Source organism: Polyodon spathula, chromosome 25 (genome assembly GCF_017654505.1).
Source record: "Polyodon spathula isolate WHYD16114869_AA chromosome 25, ASM1765450v1, whole genome shotgun sequence".
NCBI classification, from domain to species: domain Eukaryota; kingdom Metazoa; phylum Chordata; class Actinopteri; order Acipenseriformes; family Polyodontidae; genus Polyodon; species Polyodon spathula.
In genome coordinates, this window is record NC_054558.1 from 6,903,403 (window position 1) to 6,921,418 (window position 18,016).

The 18,016-nt window shown below is 40.3% G+C and overlaps 2 protein-coding genes across 4 annotated transcripts; both read right to left on the bottom strand.

The window, feature by feature from the left end:
- Nucleotides 1-639: 639 nt before the first annotated feature.
- LOC121299693 (protein Mdm4-like) lies at nucleotides 640-10,175 on the bottom strand. 3 transcript variants are annotated; one of them, XM_041227625.1, is made up of 11 exons: nucleotides 9,998-10,175; nucleotides 8,106-8,200; nucleotides 7,745-7,819; nucleotides 7,343-7,476; nucleotides 6,981-7,030; nucleotides 6,074-6,141; nucleotides 4,793-4,892; nucleotides 4,503-4,654; nucleotides 4,027-4,173; nucleotides 3,706-3,792; nucleotides 640-3,597 (listed from the first exon to the last, which is right to left on the bottom strand). In XM_041227625.1, the coding sequence occupies exons 2-11, from the start codon at nucleotides 8,181-8,183 to the stop codon at nucleotides 3,034-3,036; spliced, it is 1,455 nt and encodes a 484-aa protein (XP_041083559.1). In that variant the 5' UTR covers nucleotides 8,184-8,200; nucleotides 9,998-10,175; the 3' UTR covers nucleotides 640-3,033. The 3 variants fall into 3 exon arrangements, 2 of the variants coding, with proteins under 2 accessions (XP_041083559.1, XP_041083558.1); XM_041227624.1 differs by having other exon boundaries at nucleotides 6,074-6,147; XR_005947451.1 differs by lacking the exons at nucleotides 640-3,597; nucleotides 3,706-3,792; nucleotides 4,027-4,173; nucleotides 6,074-6,141 and having other exon boundaries at nucleotides 4,563-4,654.
- Nucleotides 10,176-11,180: 1,005 nt separating this feature from the next.
- On the bottom strand, nucleotides 11,181-15,672 carry LOC121300190 (adenosine receptor A1-like). The gene is made up of 2 exons (XM_041228686.1): nucleotides 15,142-15,672; nucleotides 11,181-12,874 (listed from the first exon to the last, which is right to left on the bottom strand). The coding sequence occupies exons 1-2, from the start codon at nucleotides 15,489-15,491 to the stop codon at nucleotides 12,208-12,210; spliced, it is 1,017 nt and encodes a 338-aa protein (XP_041084620.1). The 5' UTR covers nucleotides 15,492-15,672; the 3' UTR covers nucleotides 11,181-12,207.
- Between the last annotated feature and the right edge of the window lie 2,344 nt (nucleotides 15,673-18,016).

Genomic DNA, 18,016 nt, shown 5'->3' on the forward strand with positions numbered 1-18,016 from the left:
CTTCTGAAAAAGTGAAAAAAAAACAAAAAACAAAAACACTTCACATACGACTAACAAAGGTAACTTATTGAGTGCTTTTTATTTAGGTTAGCTGAAGAGAAATGTCATTTATTGAGTGGAAGTTTATTTTGGTTAACTGAAGAAAAAGTATGATATAGCTGTTATTTTTCTGGATACCGTCTGAAAGAAACATGTTGAAAAAGAAATCTGTTTACTTGGGGCGAAGAAGATCCAATAAACATGTAGTACTGCTGTGAAGGAAAAGCACTGATGAGCAATTCTTGAAGTCTTTTTTTTCTTCGTTCTGAGATATTGAGAAATACGCCTTACAGTTGCCCGTTTACCTAGATCTTTAGAAGTACCATCCACTACTAAGATTTATATTATAATATACCAAAAAAGAGTTATAAAACCAGAACTTGAATACAAAACGTGTGTAAAAAAAAAAAAAAAAAAAATAAGATTCATATTTGAATCCTGCAATTGTTTGGAACTTTGCTACCTTCTGGTGGCTATAACTAAAACAGCACTGGCACATCTGTACAGCCTAAAGCAGACCCCTCTTCGGAAACATCTCTACGGTCTGCTTTTTCTTAATCTTACAATACCTCTAAAAACAAAGTGGAAATGAAAAATCCAAACCTGAACACCGGTCTCATTTATTTAATGTGAAGATTCTGTCCAACACTTGCGAGACAAAAAAAAACAAAAAAAAAACAAAAAAAACATTTTACATGTAAACAATTTCTCTAACAAATGGCAGTGAAGGTTCTTGGGAAAACAAGGTCAGACTGCAGTGTGGGGGGCGGTCATGGTTTCAAATACCACAATAACAACCCCCCAGTTTCACAGCTGTGACAAAGTAGCTGACAGCAAAGCCAGATTCTAGCATTGCCATCTTCCTTGTACCCACAAAACTTAAACCTCCTAACGCTGAACTAAGTTCTCTTTACAGAAATAAGAAACAATAAATGATCAGTCTTCAAAGTCCCCTTGTAGGAACCCATCCTGTAACTATTAACAATGGGGTGTTAGGCACATGTGGAGCACTCACCACTGGCAGGCATCACAGAGTTTTAAAAGTAAAAGGGGTTACGGTGGTTCCAGTTTTAGGTTCGGTTTCAAGTCTGCTTTTTATATTATGCACACAGTGAACAGAGCTGGCCTCTTCACAAGTTTCCCTTTGCACTGAAAAGTACTTAATGGCAGGTAACTACAGAGCTGCTCAAACATTTCTACTTCAAAAAAAAAAAAAAAAAAAAAATCAAATGTTAAAATTCAAGTGCTTTCAAGAGAAACAAAACACACACAAACAAATCAACAATTTTACCCCTTATAAGAGACGGCAGTAAAATTAAGTATTAAAGCCCCACGCTCAAATTAACATGACCAGTGCCATTAACACCCTTTTAATTACACTGAGGAAATGGTGCCACATGCCTGGAATGAACCAATCATTTTCATCAACGGAAAGGTGTGAAGAGTTAAGAAAGTTCATGCTTTAAATTTACAGACCTGTACTGCACCTACAAATCTGCTTTGGTATTTTGCATTTTTATAATTGGCAGCTTCTACAAATAGAACGATTACTGGGTTTGTTTTTTTGGACATGAAAAATAGATAATGAATATCTGCTTCAAATGAACGCATAGAACACATTAGTCTATTCTGTCTGGCAGTGAGAAAAAAAACAAAACACAAAACCCTTCTGACTAAGCTTTTAAAACTGCTGGGGTTAAAGCCCACAATAAATAAACTGTGATAACCAATAAATTACAACAGCAGTTATCATAACGCAGAAAAATAAACTTTTCACATATACTTTACATAGTAGTACAGCGTGGTTAATTACATTGGACAAATAAGATTTTACTATAAATTAAAACCTTCTGTACAAAAATACACCAGACAGCAAGCCTTTGATTAATAATAAGACTAATCGTTATAATACACAACTATATAAAAAAAAAAAAAAAAAAAAAAAAAAAAAAAAAAAAAAAGCTGTCAACGTTGAGGACAAGGGCAGGTGTTTCCACTGCCTGGGTTACTCTACCAAGTACCTCAAAAAGAACCATGTCCTTCATTTAATTAGCAACCTGTGCTCTGTAAGGCAAAATACATTAAAGAAGGGGTGGGGTAGCTGCTGACAACTTTCTGTACATCGAAACCCTTCCTTTACCGAGACCCGCACAAACTCTTTGAACTGCAGCATGCGTACAATCAACAGTTGTTTTTTTAAGCAGTATAAAACGAGCCTATAGCTAACTGAGGGCATCCAGCTTCAGGATGCAAAAGACTCTTAACTGAAAATATCTTGTCTTCTAGTTCTGTTGAGAAGGCGAGATTCTAAGTCCCTCTGCTTTCACCCTCCGGGAGTCCTGATCTGGAATACGTTTTGGCTCTCAAGTAAAATACTAACTAGGAATACAGAGTTCAAAAGTTCACCCCCCCCCCCCCCAATTATCAGTATGTGGCTTAAATTGACCTATCCCCTACCATCCAAGAAAAGGTGTCCTCCAATATAAGGTGCAGCAGCAAAGGGGTGAGAGGGGCAGTGTGTATGGGTGTGTCGGGGAAAGCCACATACCAAGGGTACCCTTTGTCTTCCAACAGGGCTAGGGCTCCATCAATATGAAGGGGTACAGAAATGCAAGCATTACTTGACACAGAACATTGGCAGTGGTGAAGCTTTGCCAATCCTGGTGCCTGCGGGCCCACAAGCTGTTCAGGTTTTTGCTACAATCTGATCTGAAATCTCAGCAGCTGTGTGCCATTTTACATGCACTGGAAAGCCTTGCAGATTTGAAAATAAATATTTAGTTTCTTATAAAAAAAAAAAAAAAAAAATGCTTTTAGTTGCCCCAAAGGGAGCAAGAAAGAGAATCATGGCACAGACAACCGAGGGAGAGCTGGTAAGCAGGCACAGATACAGGACAGCGGGACAGAAGGGTGGGGTGCGGGTTTATTTAAAGAGAGAACAAGAGAGAAAGACAGAGGAGGTGTTAAACAGACTCAGAGGAGTTTCGTTCAAAGCTAAGCGACAAAGATTTTGATGACTCTCTGGATGATCAGGCCGCAGCCTGGGCATGGAGAGCGGAATTTGTGCAACTTCCTGGCGCAGGAGAAGCAGGTGATCAGGTGGGCTGTCCGTCCGTGGATGATGTTTCCATTGCGGGGGCGAACATGACACAGGCTGCAGGGCTCCAGGATGGCTTCCGACCTCACGTTCATCCCCTGCCCTAAATCCAGCAGATCCAGACTGTCCCCCTGGGAGCTCTCGAGCCCCTCAGAGACACCTGAAGGGGTGAGGGAAGCTGTTGTTAGGGTTAGGGCTTTGCTGGGGGGCCCTGGTCTGTCAGAGAGGTGAGAGGGTAGGATGATTGGGTCAGACACGGTTCTGCGGCAGTCAGGGATATCAATCCCATCATCTTGTTCAGCCTCTTGCCCCACCGCACTAGCAGGGATGTCCGGTAGAGAGATGGCGTGTACCAGTCGTTGGCAGTCCTTGTACCAGTCTTTGCGAAGGGCCCAGCAGCGGATGCAGTAACGCTGCAGCGGGGAGTTGTACTTGCGGCACTCCGTACACTGCCAGGCATCCTATGAAAATATGAACGTCAAATGGGAGTAAAAAAAAAACCCACCACAAACAGGAAAACATAACACTCTGAAAGATCTTCGAGTTTGCAGTGAAGAGAGGTGACTGACCTGTATGGAGACCTCGGTGTCAGTGTCATCACTCTGACACTGAGAGTCTTCTTCAGGTTCCTTCTCAAAGAGAGAGCATTCCAGCATCTGTACAAGAGTCAGGGAGGGGCATTTAGAGATATGGGAAGAGGTGTGTGAGATGGGGGGGCAAATACAATTGTACTTTTTTTTTTCTTTAGATGGGCATTGAGGAGTTTAGTTTAGAATGTAAATCTGAAATACATTATTGTTTTCCCTTCTTCAAATTATCAGAAGCCTGATTGCTTAGATTGCTGGCTCTTGATCATTTAAGCGACTGACGTAGCACCACAAGACACTCACCTCTTTCTCTCCCCCCTCCTCTCTCTCGCTGCCCCTGTCTGACTCGAGGGCTGCTTCCTTCATCTCGATGCTGACTCGCTCGCTCTCTCCCTCATTCAGGAACCACAGGTCATCTGTGGTGTCCGACACAATGGCAGTGTCTTCATCCTGGCCAGGGGAAAACTATCTGCTCAGTTGTGTGAAAAAAAATTCTTCCATTTCTACAAGCAGACACACTTCTCTGCATTTCGGAGTGGCAACCAGTACGCACACTGTTTTATCTGAGGTTCTTTCTGCCACATACATATCTAGTCACATATATATTTATTCAGTGTTTGGCTGCCAGGAAAAATGTTTGAAGGGAAACACATGATTAATCAGGACCACACACAGTAAGCTCTAGTGAGATTTAAATATTATTGTACTAAAGTATAATTAAAACATCTGCCAACAAGAAGTAAATAACTCTACGCTTTCTAGCACTAGGACTCCTGTACCTGGTTTGAGTGAATATCTGTGGAGCCATTGCCCTTGTGGCTGTAGTTACTGCGCAGGTTCCCAAGGAACCACCAGGGCAGACCAGACAAGTCCCAGTCCTCCAACAGCACGTTCAGCTTTTTCCGTTTATAAGGCTGGCCGTCTTCAGAGTCTGAAAATAAAAAAAGAACATGAGGAAAGTCTGGGAATGAGACAATGCCATTCAGCCCATCAAGGCCCGTTTTTTGTTACCACACTATTTGTCCTTACTAGGGAGAGAGTGTGCATGTGTCTTGCAATTGGAAGTTACCTTGGTCAGGCTCCCTGTGTCTGCGATGCACGGTAGGTGGTTTGTGGGATCCGCTTGCTGTCTCTGATCCTGGGGTCTCCTCACACTGCCCAGTACCTCTCTGGACGAGGATGGAGAGAGAGCATGTTAACACACAGGAACGTCTGTGTTGAGAGGATGAAGCAATTCATCTCCTTGTCGCTGACCCCCAAGAGTGTGTCAGTAAGGGGTCATACAGGTTGCGAGGGTGGGGGGGGGGGGGGGGGGGGGGGGAGGGGGGGAGGTGTGTGGTGTTATTGTAATACTGTGTGGGCTGGCTTGCAGTATTGACAAGGGACCAGTTCTCTAACCAGAACACTTAAACTTCCCTGACTGATCCTTTCAACCAACTTCTCTTACCATACTTAAATACTACGATCAAAAGCTTCTCTTTAATTTGGACTCCCATCTTCATTGAGAAGAAAATGAAGCCACTGACCGAGATACAAAGACAGCCTAACCGCAGTGCTAGATCAGTTTGCTTCTTTTTCCTGTCGACTAACAGCTTTTCAGGATGGTATTACATTTTAAAAGCCATTCCAAGGATACGTGAACCCCTTATTCACTGTCGCCTCTAATAACCAAACAATATTTTAGTTTTCCATTGCAGTAAGGGCAAACCCCTATAATGCCAGTAATTTGACGGCTGGACTCTACTCCCCAAGAGGAATCAGAGAAGTATATGGGATTTGCTTTTGAATCTGAAGGACAGGGGGGGGGGGGGGGGGGGGGGGGAGGGGGGAGGGAGTTGGGAGCAGGAGTCAGTGAGAGGAAGAGAACCTACTTCACCCTTGGAGAGACAGCAAGGCAGAGAAGAGAACTCTGGAGAGACAAAAACAGAGACAAGGACTCTGTCCCCCATCTATGGGGGCCACCTGGTGGCTTCCTGAAGAAACTGCAGATTCCATTAAAACCACCAGGAAGGCCCTGAGATGGGCAGGTACAGAGACGGTGCCACTCTGTACAGGAAAACTAAGAGGCAGCGTTTCTTTCTTAATGGCAAACAGCCCTCAATCTTGGCAGTGGGGTTGCTGCAGCATGTCCAAAATAGGGAAGCAATGATAGATATACAAAGCTGCTATTATTACCAATAACTGACTTTGGGAATACATCGATTCAGGTAACACAAAGAGCATTCTGTGTTTGCATTGCTACAAAGGTGCATTTACAGCAGACTCTGATGTCAGAGGGAAGATGCCAAGCAGCTGTGTGCCCATGAGGGAGTAAACGCTGCCCCTCCGAAGCACCATGCTGGGGTTTTACCTGACCGGGCTCTTCTTTTGTTGCTTCAAGATTTGAATCCTTGGCGACAGAAAGAGTCTTTGCAGCACCTGCATCTCAGATAGGACATAGAAACAAAGAAAAAAAAAACCTTCCCCATAATTACTCATCTCACAACCATCAAAACATCACACAGTAACCGATCCACCGCCTCTTGGCAATCTGTCTGCAGATCACCATGAGACTGAACCCTCTCCCTCCCAATCTCACAACATGCATGAACTCACACACTTAGCAAGCACTCATGAACTTCAACATTCATGTCTCACATCTCAAAACCAACACACAATTCAGCAATGGGCATCTTTCACAACAGGCTCCCGCCCCAGGTCTTTAGGCATGCTTGCTAGGTAAGACCAATATTGCCACTCTCTGAACCACTCTGTGGATACATAGAGGATATCAGACTCCAGTGCTGCCAATCCAGCACCTTTCACGAGAAATTAATATAAAAGACAGAGCAGTAGAAGTAGACAAGACAAAGATGGATAGGCACAGAGTGAAATAGGCTAAAAATACAAAATGTTTTCTTTGTATTTCTATTTGTGTGGGCGGGGATGTTCTTTATTAACTAGAAGAGTGGTGGCCTTAAATGAAAAAGTGCCTGACAAAATGAGAACGCAGAAACGTAACTTGACCTTCACATTCTCATGCACAAAGACACCCTCACTAACGGACAGCATACACACACCCGTAAAAGAAATTAAATGATTTAATACACTTCTAACTCGATCCCAAAGGCATTTTGCAATTTTCCCATTTGAATTTCAAAGGGAAAACACTTTGCCAGTGAGGAGTATTGAGTTTCAGAAATCAGAAAACACCAGAATTAAAATAAATACAAATAATCAAAACCAAAATGTCATAAATGGTTGGAGGCAATGCTTACCTGTACAATTTAAGACAATCAGATTATTTCTCAGCATCTTATAGATTGGGCTATAAACAGAAAAGGAATATTTATTTCAGCATTGTCAAACAGCACATGAAGCTAGTATTTACAGCTGAGAGTTGATGCTAATTTTCTTTTCCCACACACAAAAATAACATCTATTAAAAGACCTAGATGGAACAAAATCTGTTCTACTTTTGAGCATGTCCCATTCCAGATTTGTCATTACCCAGGGTGTCAGCTATTTAAAACTGCCCCACAAGCAGCCAAGCACAGGAAATATGCAGTGTGATTGCTTCTAAAAATGGTTTAAATTGGGACCAGTTTTAGAGGCACTCCTGAAACGCAAGGAAACTTACCTGGGGTTTTTGACGGAGAAGCTCTTGACTTCCAGCAGTTCTCCCAGTGGGTCCTCCTCACAGTGCACCATGTGCTGCCTCTGCTTGTCATACAGCTGCTTCAGCATGATGTACTGTCCCAGGTAATGCATGACCTGTGGCAGAGACACACTCATCAGAAAAGCAACAACTTCACATGCTGGTGCTAAATTAATGGCACTATATAATTATTTATTTTTTTTTTTTAAGAAAACAGAAAAAAATGGATGTGAGGAGCTGGAGTGCTTTTTATCTTCCTTCCAGCAGTGTTCGGTTTCATTTCAATACAGCACAGTAAACAGTTCTCTCACAAGCACGCTAATGAACCCGATACATTTAGCTCAACGCCCCTCCTGGGGTGTGTGTTAATCAGCCTTTCCTCACCTCCTTTAAGGTGAAGGTATCTCCTTGAGCACCGGCCTCACAGAGGATCTGCAGCAGGGAGCTCTTGGGTTGAACCTGCACAGAGCAGCAAACACATCTCAGACACTCCCAGCAAAGACTAGCCCTTACAAAACAGGGTAAACATGCCAACTGAAAACAGGTTAGCACTGAGAATGGGTCATCACTTACACAGCCTTGATATATACGGTCGTACCTTTGGTATTAATCTGAATAGATACAACAGCTGAAATGTAAACAGGGAACTGCAACGCCACGTCAACAAGCGGTATTGAGTTCTATGCTACTGTGTTCTCAGGAACAACCCCCAACCAAATTCAGAGCCAATAGAAACTGGACTCACCTGGCTCATCTCCCCAGGTAAAAGCCTGCATGTCAGGTCTGATGATTGGTACCGTGTTGAGGCGGTAGCTGTGGTCATTTTTGGCAGTGAAACAGCTGTTAAAACAACATTATCAATAAAAACATTACAAACCAAAAGACGACAATATTTTGCCTGGCTACACATCAAGTGCCTATTAAGGTAACAAGTGTATTTAAGTACACACTGTAGTATTATATTAATATTAAAAACATGACAATGACTAGGGGTACAGAACGGAATAAAGGATCAGATGGCAGGAGAAAAAGAGATGATACCTATTGATTGAAAAAAGACAGACAAGCATGATCAGTTTAACATATTAGCCATTAGGTCATACAAGCTAAAAAAGTGCCATGCAAATGATATGCAACTTACAGAACCTTGGCAGAGTTGTGTGTATGTGTGCCAGGCAGCCAGCTTCCTCAATGAGGGTAGCGTGCCTACAGAACTCATTTTTAGTCATCATAGGTCCTGCCCTGACATGTTGGGGCAAGATGTGCTGCCCACAATGACACATCAGACAGAAAAAAAGTGACAGGGACAGCTGAGTCAACTGCAAACCAGCAGGGAAATCCAGGGAGATAAACATGAAAGGGGATTGTCCAATTAAAATGTCAGAAAGACAGAGTCGGCTCTTGGGAGTTTTTTTTTTTAAAGGAAGGAGGATATATTTCAGAGATTCCAGGTGGCAGAGCTGAACACAGATAGCTAGTTGCACAGACGCTAATAAATCTTAAACAAGTTAGACAGTAATAAAATAAATGCATTTAGCTTAACTAACTCATTTATGCATGCAATTTAAAGCATGCTTTTTCTGGAAAGTGGGATACTGCCTCTTCACAGTTGTACTGGGAAGTTACACAATGCTTGTTATGCTTAACTCGAACTTATGGCTAGGACCACCCCTACAGATGGCAGGCTTCACTTCACTGCTTTTACTATTTAATCAGGTGTCTTAACGTAGGTGCTTGGGCATTTTGATACACTATTTTAATCTTATGCACAGTAATTTCCATTGCCCAAGCTCCATTCTAGAATACAAATCATTCGTACTAATAGTCCTGCCATCACATCCCTCTGCAGGTTCATTTAGGACTCGGCAAGAATAGCCAGGACACCTTTCTGTCCGTTTGATTGACTGGCATGGCTGTAGCGAAGTAGCACAAAGCCAGCCCCTAAACACAAGCTAACAATCTATTTGCATACACATACTCCAAAATATTTTGAGCAGTTACTATACGAAAAGCAATATTTATCTTAATTTGCACTGCATTTTATTTAATTGCCAATAAACTTCCCGCCAGACACGAATATCAAAATGTAACATTATTTTATGAAAAACAGAAAGATAAGAAGACATATTTGTTGGTAAATTGCGTTACTTTGATTCGTGACAGCCCGTAACCTATTCCGATAGTTTTACAAGTAGTAACACAAAATAAATATCAGAATCTTGCAATATGGGGCCTACGTCGTTACCACGTTAACATTAAAACCAATAAACCAATACCTTCATGAATCACAGACAAAAGTATACAGCTTGTATTGTGCCGTGTTTTTTTCTTCCTAATTATGAAAACAACTTGCGAGATAGTTAGCGCGTTAGTCTAATGTACATTTATCACGTCTCGTCTCACACACACACACATTGGCCTGGCCTTGCTGCATACCTATGCATACACACTCACAATCTCCCGCATTATGGAACAACCTCAATCTTAAAATCAACACCGTAAAATCGCAAAAAAAAAAAGCCATTGCAAATCTGAAACACTTAAGCAAGTTATCGTAATAATAATACACATTTCATACTACTGTTCAGTTTTGTTTGGCAGTGGGGAGTGTCGCAAAGTAAATAAAGCGAGACTCGCCTTTAATTTCTTCTTTCTACTCGCTCCTACATGGTAGCTCAAATACTTGTGCAGCCCTTCTGGTCTGTCATGGTTTTGTCTTATTTAAAAACGTGGTAAAGATTTAAGTTCATTCGCTCTTTCCCCGAGCGATTCCTGCAGCCCGGAGCATCTTCACAGAGGTCGAATCCAACATGGCGACCAGACAACTTCCGGGTTAATATTTTGGGCACGTCTGCAGTTTTAATCCCGCATTAGGCCGCAATGTTTTGAGTAACAAAGACTTAAGTTATGCTTAAGCAGCGCTTGTGTTTTATGCGCACATTTTATATATAAACAAGTTTCCTTATCTGTTCATTAATACAGTGCCATTTAATTTTGATTTAACAGCTAGTTAATAACTCATTTGCCTGTAAACTAAAGTTGCACCCACGCCATATATTTGAGTTCCTTGTAGAAAACAGAATTTACCCCTGAAGCTGTGTTTGTTGGGATGGAATTAAAGCTATTATTTTGGCAAACCATAGCTGAAAAATTAGTTATTGAGCTATGTTTTGTCAGTTTCGTTTTGTTGGCATCTGGATCTGGTCTGAAATAATAATAATAATAATAATAATAATAATAAAAACAGAGTAACAGCACCCAAAGCTCAGGAGTATGGCAAACTGAAGTTTAAAAGGACAGGCCACACAATCAGCTCCCTGGCCAAAACGTTTATTAGCAAGCCTGCAGAATAGCAATAGCATTGGAGGTATACACTGCGGTGGATTGCAACATAAACAATTTAACAACAGATATAGTCTCAACCTGAGAGAAAGAGAGCTCCCCCTTCTGGAAGTCACTTGAAAATCGTTGAGGTATTTAACAATGGCCTTTTCCTCCCAGGAAAAGAATGGGAGAGACCTCCTAGCCCATGTACAAGAACAGCAAAGGCAGCTGCATACAGCAGCAGAGCTTAGGCACATAACATATTCTCGTTTAATAGAACATCTTTTTTTTTTTTTTTTTAATTAGGTTTGCAGTCATTCTCTATGGTTGTTATTGTGTTGAATTATTTATTTGTGACATTCTGATACTGTATATCAGTTCTTCAGTTCTATTTACCAGGTGTTTATGTAGAGCCAGCCCCCTCTAATGAACAAGAATGAAGAATCCAGTTTCCGTGTGTATTGCTGGCAAAACACAACACTAGATGGCGCTGGCTCTCACGTCTTGAAAAAAAAAAAAAAAAAAAAAAAAAAAAGTCAAAGGAAACAGAACATTAAGAATATGCTTTACCTGATATTAACCTGTTTCTAGAGTTCCTGGAAGATATCAGTCCTCATGTAACAATGGCATACTGTAACAGAGTTAAAGCTGTGTGAATAGGGAACATTAATGCATAACAAAAGTATTTATAACAAATATTTACAGTAAATTAACTAATGGTCAAATCCCATTAAAACAGACTTAACACAGAATTTAACTATAAATTCACTTAAATATAAACCTACATAGTTGCGTGAGGCTGCCTGACCTCAATTGGGAGTGTTGGGGTTTTTCTCTGATGGTGTGTTGCTTTAGAAAGTAGCATTATTACAAACATCTGTGTCAAAATGAAAACCAGCCCAATGAAACAGAGAAGTGGCACATCTGGTAATTAACTTTGTAGTTCTGTTATAAATAAATGTGTCTGATTAGTATCTTTTTGAAGTTAAGAAAGACTGCTTCAGTGCCATTCTCCGATTGTGTTTTGATCAACATCTCTCTTGGTGGCGCTGCTGCCTCTCATGTTTTTATGTTTTTTTTTTTCATCAAAGACACTGTATAGTAGTTATGTTGAATTGGCACATATACAGTCACATTGGTACTAACCCTTTGTTGCACGCAAGGAAACCAAAACTGCAAAAACAGTATCAACATTTATCAAACCCCAGCAAAAGATTGCTTTTTAAAAATGTATCCAGTTGAAATGTCCATTATACTGGTAAAAGGCATGCAACCAAACGTATAAAAATAGCGCATCTTTTTTTTAAGATACTTTCATTAAAATTCAGTACAACATAATACAGTGTTGAGAATACTGTAACAAAACATGGACATAACACAGAGGCAGAAATATAATAATGCCCACAGTACTAGTACTACAACTAATGGGCACCATCATTAGGCTGTATACAGTGGATGCTTTGCAGATTAATGGCCATTTCTCACTGCTTGGCTCTGCAAAAACAGGGTTGCTACCCTGAGCCTCAGACACTATCCGATTTCTCTGCCCCCTGTGACTGCAAGGTGTTGGAGTGAGGAGCTGATTCGCTCCACTCTGATCCAGTATAGTAATGGCGCCAGATCTTCAAGAAGGTGACCCTGAACTTCTTGATTTTGAAGGCGTACACCACAGGGTTGATAGCAGAGTTTGCGTGACTTAGTAGAATGCCGCAGTAGAGAATGGGCTTGGACACATGGCACGTGGGGCAGAAGAACCCCACCGAGTTCATGATGGGCAGAGGTAGCCAACACATGGCAAACAGAGCCAGGACTAACGCCAAAGTGTTTGCAAGCTTCAGTTCCTTCTGGAGCCTGGAGGCTTTGCAGGCTGCCTGGGAGAGCTGCAGCTGCTTCTTGATGGTGGAGAAAACCAGCACATACAGCCCCAGCATCAGCAGTAAGGGAGTCAGGATGAGCCCAAAGAAGTTGAAGTAGACCACGTAGTCCATGCTCATCACCGCGGAGAAACTGCACGCCTTGTACCTTCCCTCAGTGCTGCTGCTGCTGCTGCTGCTGTTGCGCTCTGCAGTAGCCCCCAAGCTGCCTCCTCGGTGCCAACCCAACATGGGCAGCAGACCCAGAATGGTGGGCACCAGCCAACAGACTCCAACTGCCATCCAGGCGCGGCGGTGGGTCATTACTGCTCTGTACCTATGAAAATAGGAAGACAGGAGACATTTAAGGATACATGAAAATTGCTTAGTTGTCCGCTTCAGGCCAGACAGCAATGTACCCAAGAAGCAAGCAAGTCAATGGCGCTCATCCCTCGCCAGAGCTGTAATACAAAACAGGCACTTCAGCAGGAGATAAAAAAGATATAGTTATTGGTAACTTGAAAAATGCACCTGTTCATTTTTAAGTCTCACATACAGGCAGACAGACAATTCCTCCATCTAGTGTAGTCCAGCCGGAACGTGCCTGAACACAATTCCGGTTCTGTTTTCCATAGGCAGCTCAGACATCCTCGTTCTGCCACTGACAGACAGACAGACACACCAAGTAGAGCAATGTCTGAAAAGACACCTGGTAGAAATACTTGTAGAAATCAGAGAAATGCATTACCTACTATATGTGTTACTAGTAGATCCGGATAGAAATAAAATATGAATTGGTATAATAATTGTTGTTTAAGAAAATCAATGTTTGAGTGGTGTTCTGGTACCTTCAGATTTAGAACTACACCTCTCCTCAGTATACTCTCATAAGAATGTCCAAAAAAAGTTCTTTACAACTGCAGCCTTTGTGAGAACGGAGGGGAGAGACTGAATATTTGGGGCCTACCTGAGACTAGAGGAAACCACAGCTGGTTTTTTTCAAAGCTCAATCATTTTCCATCAGCCTGCTGTTTCATTTGGCAATTACAATTTACAAAAACAATCATCCTCTATTCTGGCAATTATTGTATATGAATATGATTTTTTTTACTTTTACAGAGGAAGAATCCCACCTAGATCAAAGGCAAATAACAACACCTTAAAGGGGTGCAGAAACACAGTAGCATTTGCCCACAGCTCTGTCTCAATCTTATAAAAGGAGAAAGCCTGCTGTTAAAAATGTATTTGGGCTATTGTTAAGAACACTATATGAATAAGGATTAGCAAAAGGCAGATTACATGAATACATATGGAATGCATGATAACTTGATAATTACTCCAAAACAAAAACACCAGTAACCTTGCAGCAGCAAATGCAACGTTTTATTACATGCTGCAAGGTTAGTAATACACGACGTTGAATGAATCCATACTGTCCTCTTATCTTCACTTAGGTATTACTAATGTACTTTGGGGAAGTCAAATTTATTCAAAATACCCAGGTTAAGTAATCCTTCATGGTATTTCCATAGGAAGTAATGAAACAAAATACTATTTTCTTGTAATATAATAATAATTAATAATAATAATAATAATAATAATAATAATAATAATAATAATAATATTTTCATTAGTAGGCATATTTGTCTAGCCCGATATATAGTGTTTATTTATTAATTTGAGATTTCAATCTATTAAATAATTGGCAGGCAACATTATCAATCAATATATTTTGAGTTACATAAAATATTACACACTACAATATAAAAAAAGGAAGATGTTATTTTGCAGCAAGCACCATAATAAGTCCGCAAAAACTTAATTAATTAATTAATATTACATGTACTAATTAATCACGTAACAAAAATGTCACTAATAAAAAGCTTCTACGATTATAGACTATTAACGCTCACAAAAAAAGCATGCTACTTGCAAATACTGATCGAGTGTGTCAGTGTGTTGTTGTCTTTGAATAAGGATAAAAGTTGTCTGTCAGCCTTTGCAATTTAGTGCTTTTTGAGTAAATCCTGAAAGCATTTAAAATATTAAAGTATTCGCTTTTTTTCTTCATTTGTGTCGAATTGAATCTTTACACGCAATGTTAAGTATCACAGTCGTTCACTGATGTTGAACCATCGCAGAGCGTATTTAAATAAGATTTCGCGCTGACCTGCCTCTACGCGTTCCTGCGATTAGCTTCTTGGAGAGAGTCGCAAGTAGAGGGGCTCTCCCAGAAGCCATACAGGTAAATGTTCTCCCATATTTCAATATCACTTTCATTTGCCTTGTAAAAAAGCGCGCCAGTTTCTCAAATATGCTGGCAGAGCGGATTTAAAAATGGATTATATATTAATTATAGTTTCTTATTGTTGTAGAATATGTTTTTAATCATTTTATTTGTGTTGGTAATTTATATTTCATGCGTTTGTCTATTAAATGGAAAAGAACACATCATTCAGTCATCACTAGTGCAAACAAAAATATTGCATTTGCATGTTAACCACCAGACTGCACACAACAGAAAAATAGAATAAACAAACAAACACATAAATAAATAAATAAATAAATAAATAAATAAATAAATAAATAAACAAACATCCTTACTTGACAGGCAGCTTTACCCTGAGGTATCTGTCTATCGCGATAGCCAGCAGCGACAGTATGGAGTTTTGTGTCAGGATACACAAAAGACAGCCGGCGAACAGGCAGCAATAGAAGTGCATGTTGACCTCCAGGCTAATGAGAATGGCTATCGGGATAGCGACTGCTCCAACCGCGATATCAGCCACAGCCAACGAGACGATTAAATAGAAAGTAGTATCTCTGAGTGCCTTGTTCAGTTTGACTGCCCACACCACAAGGACGTTGCCTGAAAGGGACGCCAATGCGATGACCGCTTCAAACACGATGTATGCGATGTCTAGGCTAGAGATTGCATTCCCGTTTGCTGGCATGATGGAGACTGGCGAGGTTGTGTCACTTCACAAGACAAATCAATTATCTTTAAAAAAAAAATTAAAACAAAGAAAACATAAAGAGCTGGCAGAATATTTTACCAGCACCCAAACTACAGATTATTTTTTGTTTAATCGGGTGTTTTTTTTTTTTTTTTTTAAAGCAAATCAACAAATCGTATTTTCTAAAGTTATAATTCAAAATACATGTATCACCACAATTATAAAAGGTTAACAAAAGTGCCTTCAACTTTAACAGGCTGTAAATAAAACGAATAATATATCATTATATAGTCCTATCAGTAAAAAAAATAATTTATTTGACCTGATACCCGCACGTACAGATGTAGCACTTATTTTTCTGCATTTCTGAGAGCGTGTGTTCATTCTAATGCTACCGTTTATATTATCTTCCTATTTGCTTTACACTGCTATCCTCACACGACCACGAACTGACTTGCCTGAAGGCTGCACTGCGGTTCATGTTGAAATACAATGTGGTTAAGAGCAGGTGGTTTCCTCTGCGAACATTGGGGCCATACCTTCGAGCCGTTTGAAACAACGGCCACGAATTCACATGTGTACAGAAACTTAATAATGAAATATCATTAAATAGGATTTCACAGGAGCAACACCTGAGTTTAGTTATTTTGTAATTAATATCCTAATTATTATTATTATTATTATTATTATTATATTATTATTATTATTATTATTATTGAACGTGGTTGACCATGTGTTTTAGAACATTATGAGCATTCATGCTTGAACAAATGTACTTTTTTTTATTAATCTGTCCTTTCCTGTAATTTATCCTTAAGTTTTTGTGAATGCTAGTAGCTACATTATTACCAATTTTGATATGGGTCACACATAATCTTGTATTTATTATTTTGATCACCTTTAGAATTCGTTTTCAACACTAAACACATAACAACAACCAACCAACAAATCTATGATTATTTGCATGTGTAATACACAACAATGTCCACAAGGGTGCAGCTCTAGCACATTACCTACTCAACAGCCTTTGTGGATGATTTGCAAATCTTTTTACTGCAAGTTACACTAGGCTAAGTTAGATCATATCTGTACAAACAACTTTAATGCAAAATATCATACTAGTACTGCATATGTCACCTTATTGTGGCATGGTCTAGTTCACGACTGTTTAATTTTACGACAATTGTTGTCGTTTGAGGAGGGATGAGGCAGGGGCTCGCGCTATAGCCTCTGCCCGGGCCCCTGCGAGTCTAACGCCAGTTCTGCGCGGGGTGGTCAGTCCAGTAGCCTGAATCTGTTTGTGTTGTACCTCCTCAGAAGAGACTGCATTGTGTGAGCTGGGTTCAGCCTCTCCAAGGGTTGGTTTGTTTTCATAGTGCTGCAGCTCTTATTTGCTGTGGTGTATCATGCTAGACAGTGGCAAACCACATGCAAGCTGGGCACATCTCAGATAAGTGTGCCAAAGCAAGAAAGTGTGGTTAGACAAAATAAAGTACCTTACATGCATTCAAGTATAAAGCACAGCAAACTGCAAAACTGCCACTTAAAGCTGACATGCAAAGCAAAGGTGTAGAGGATGGAAATCTTGATTACAGGCGACGGCCAAACATATGACATGTACTATAAGAGTTGTCTCGCCTTTAATTAAATGACTATGGTGTGTTTTTACAGACATGAACTTGTCTATTGCCACATTTTATGAATTCATTGTATTGAATCCTATGCAGCCCACTTGTGCAATGTTGCTCATTTAAAGGGCATTTTTCTTAATTTGCATCCATTCTTCTTACTGATACCAAAAGCACCAGTGTGCTGGGATATGTTAGTGAAATAAAGAAACTCTAGAAACAGCAGGTAATCCAACCCCAATGGCTTTATTTTGTTTATATATATGCTTGTGGTTTATAATTTTTTCCTTCTTTTTATTTGAAAACGACAGGACAAAGAGAACAATGCATTCCACACCGCTATATATTACCAAACAAGAGCGAAAAAGAGGACCACTTTTATTTATTTATTTGAAGTGGAAAGAAAGTAAAAAAAAAAAAAAAAAAAAAAAAAAAAAAAAACAGGAACAAGCACATTCCACCGAGAGACAAACGCACAAACAGAGATCAGAGAGAGAGCAGCTGAAAGAGCAACTCCTGCAGATCCTTGCATAGTTCAAAGCAAACAGGAGTGCCCTTTTGTCTGCGCTGTGGTTCCTATTTACAAAAGGACACGGAGAGAAGAGGAGGAGGGGGAGTCATTCACACACGCCCCAGTGACACACACACCGAATCAGGATGCTGTTGCACAACGAGGACCCTCCAATGACTTTTTCGGTTGATGCTGTAGAAGAAGTAGTTTTCAAACCTCCTCTATTCCAGGCACTGCCTGCAAGTGTATCTTCCCCAGATTTAAAAGGATTACTGGCAATTCATTTTAAGTACAATCGCAGAACTTTTTTTTAAGTTTCTGAATACAATCACATGTTCTTGAAGTCTGTGTGGCCTGAACCATAGTTATCTGATGGAATGGTA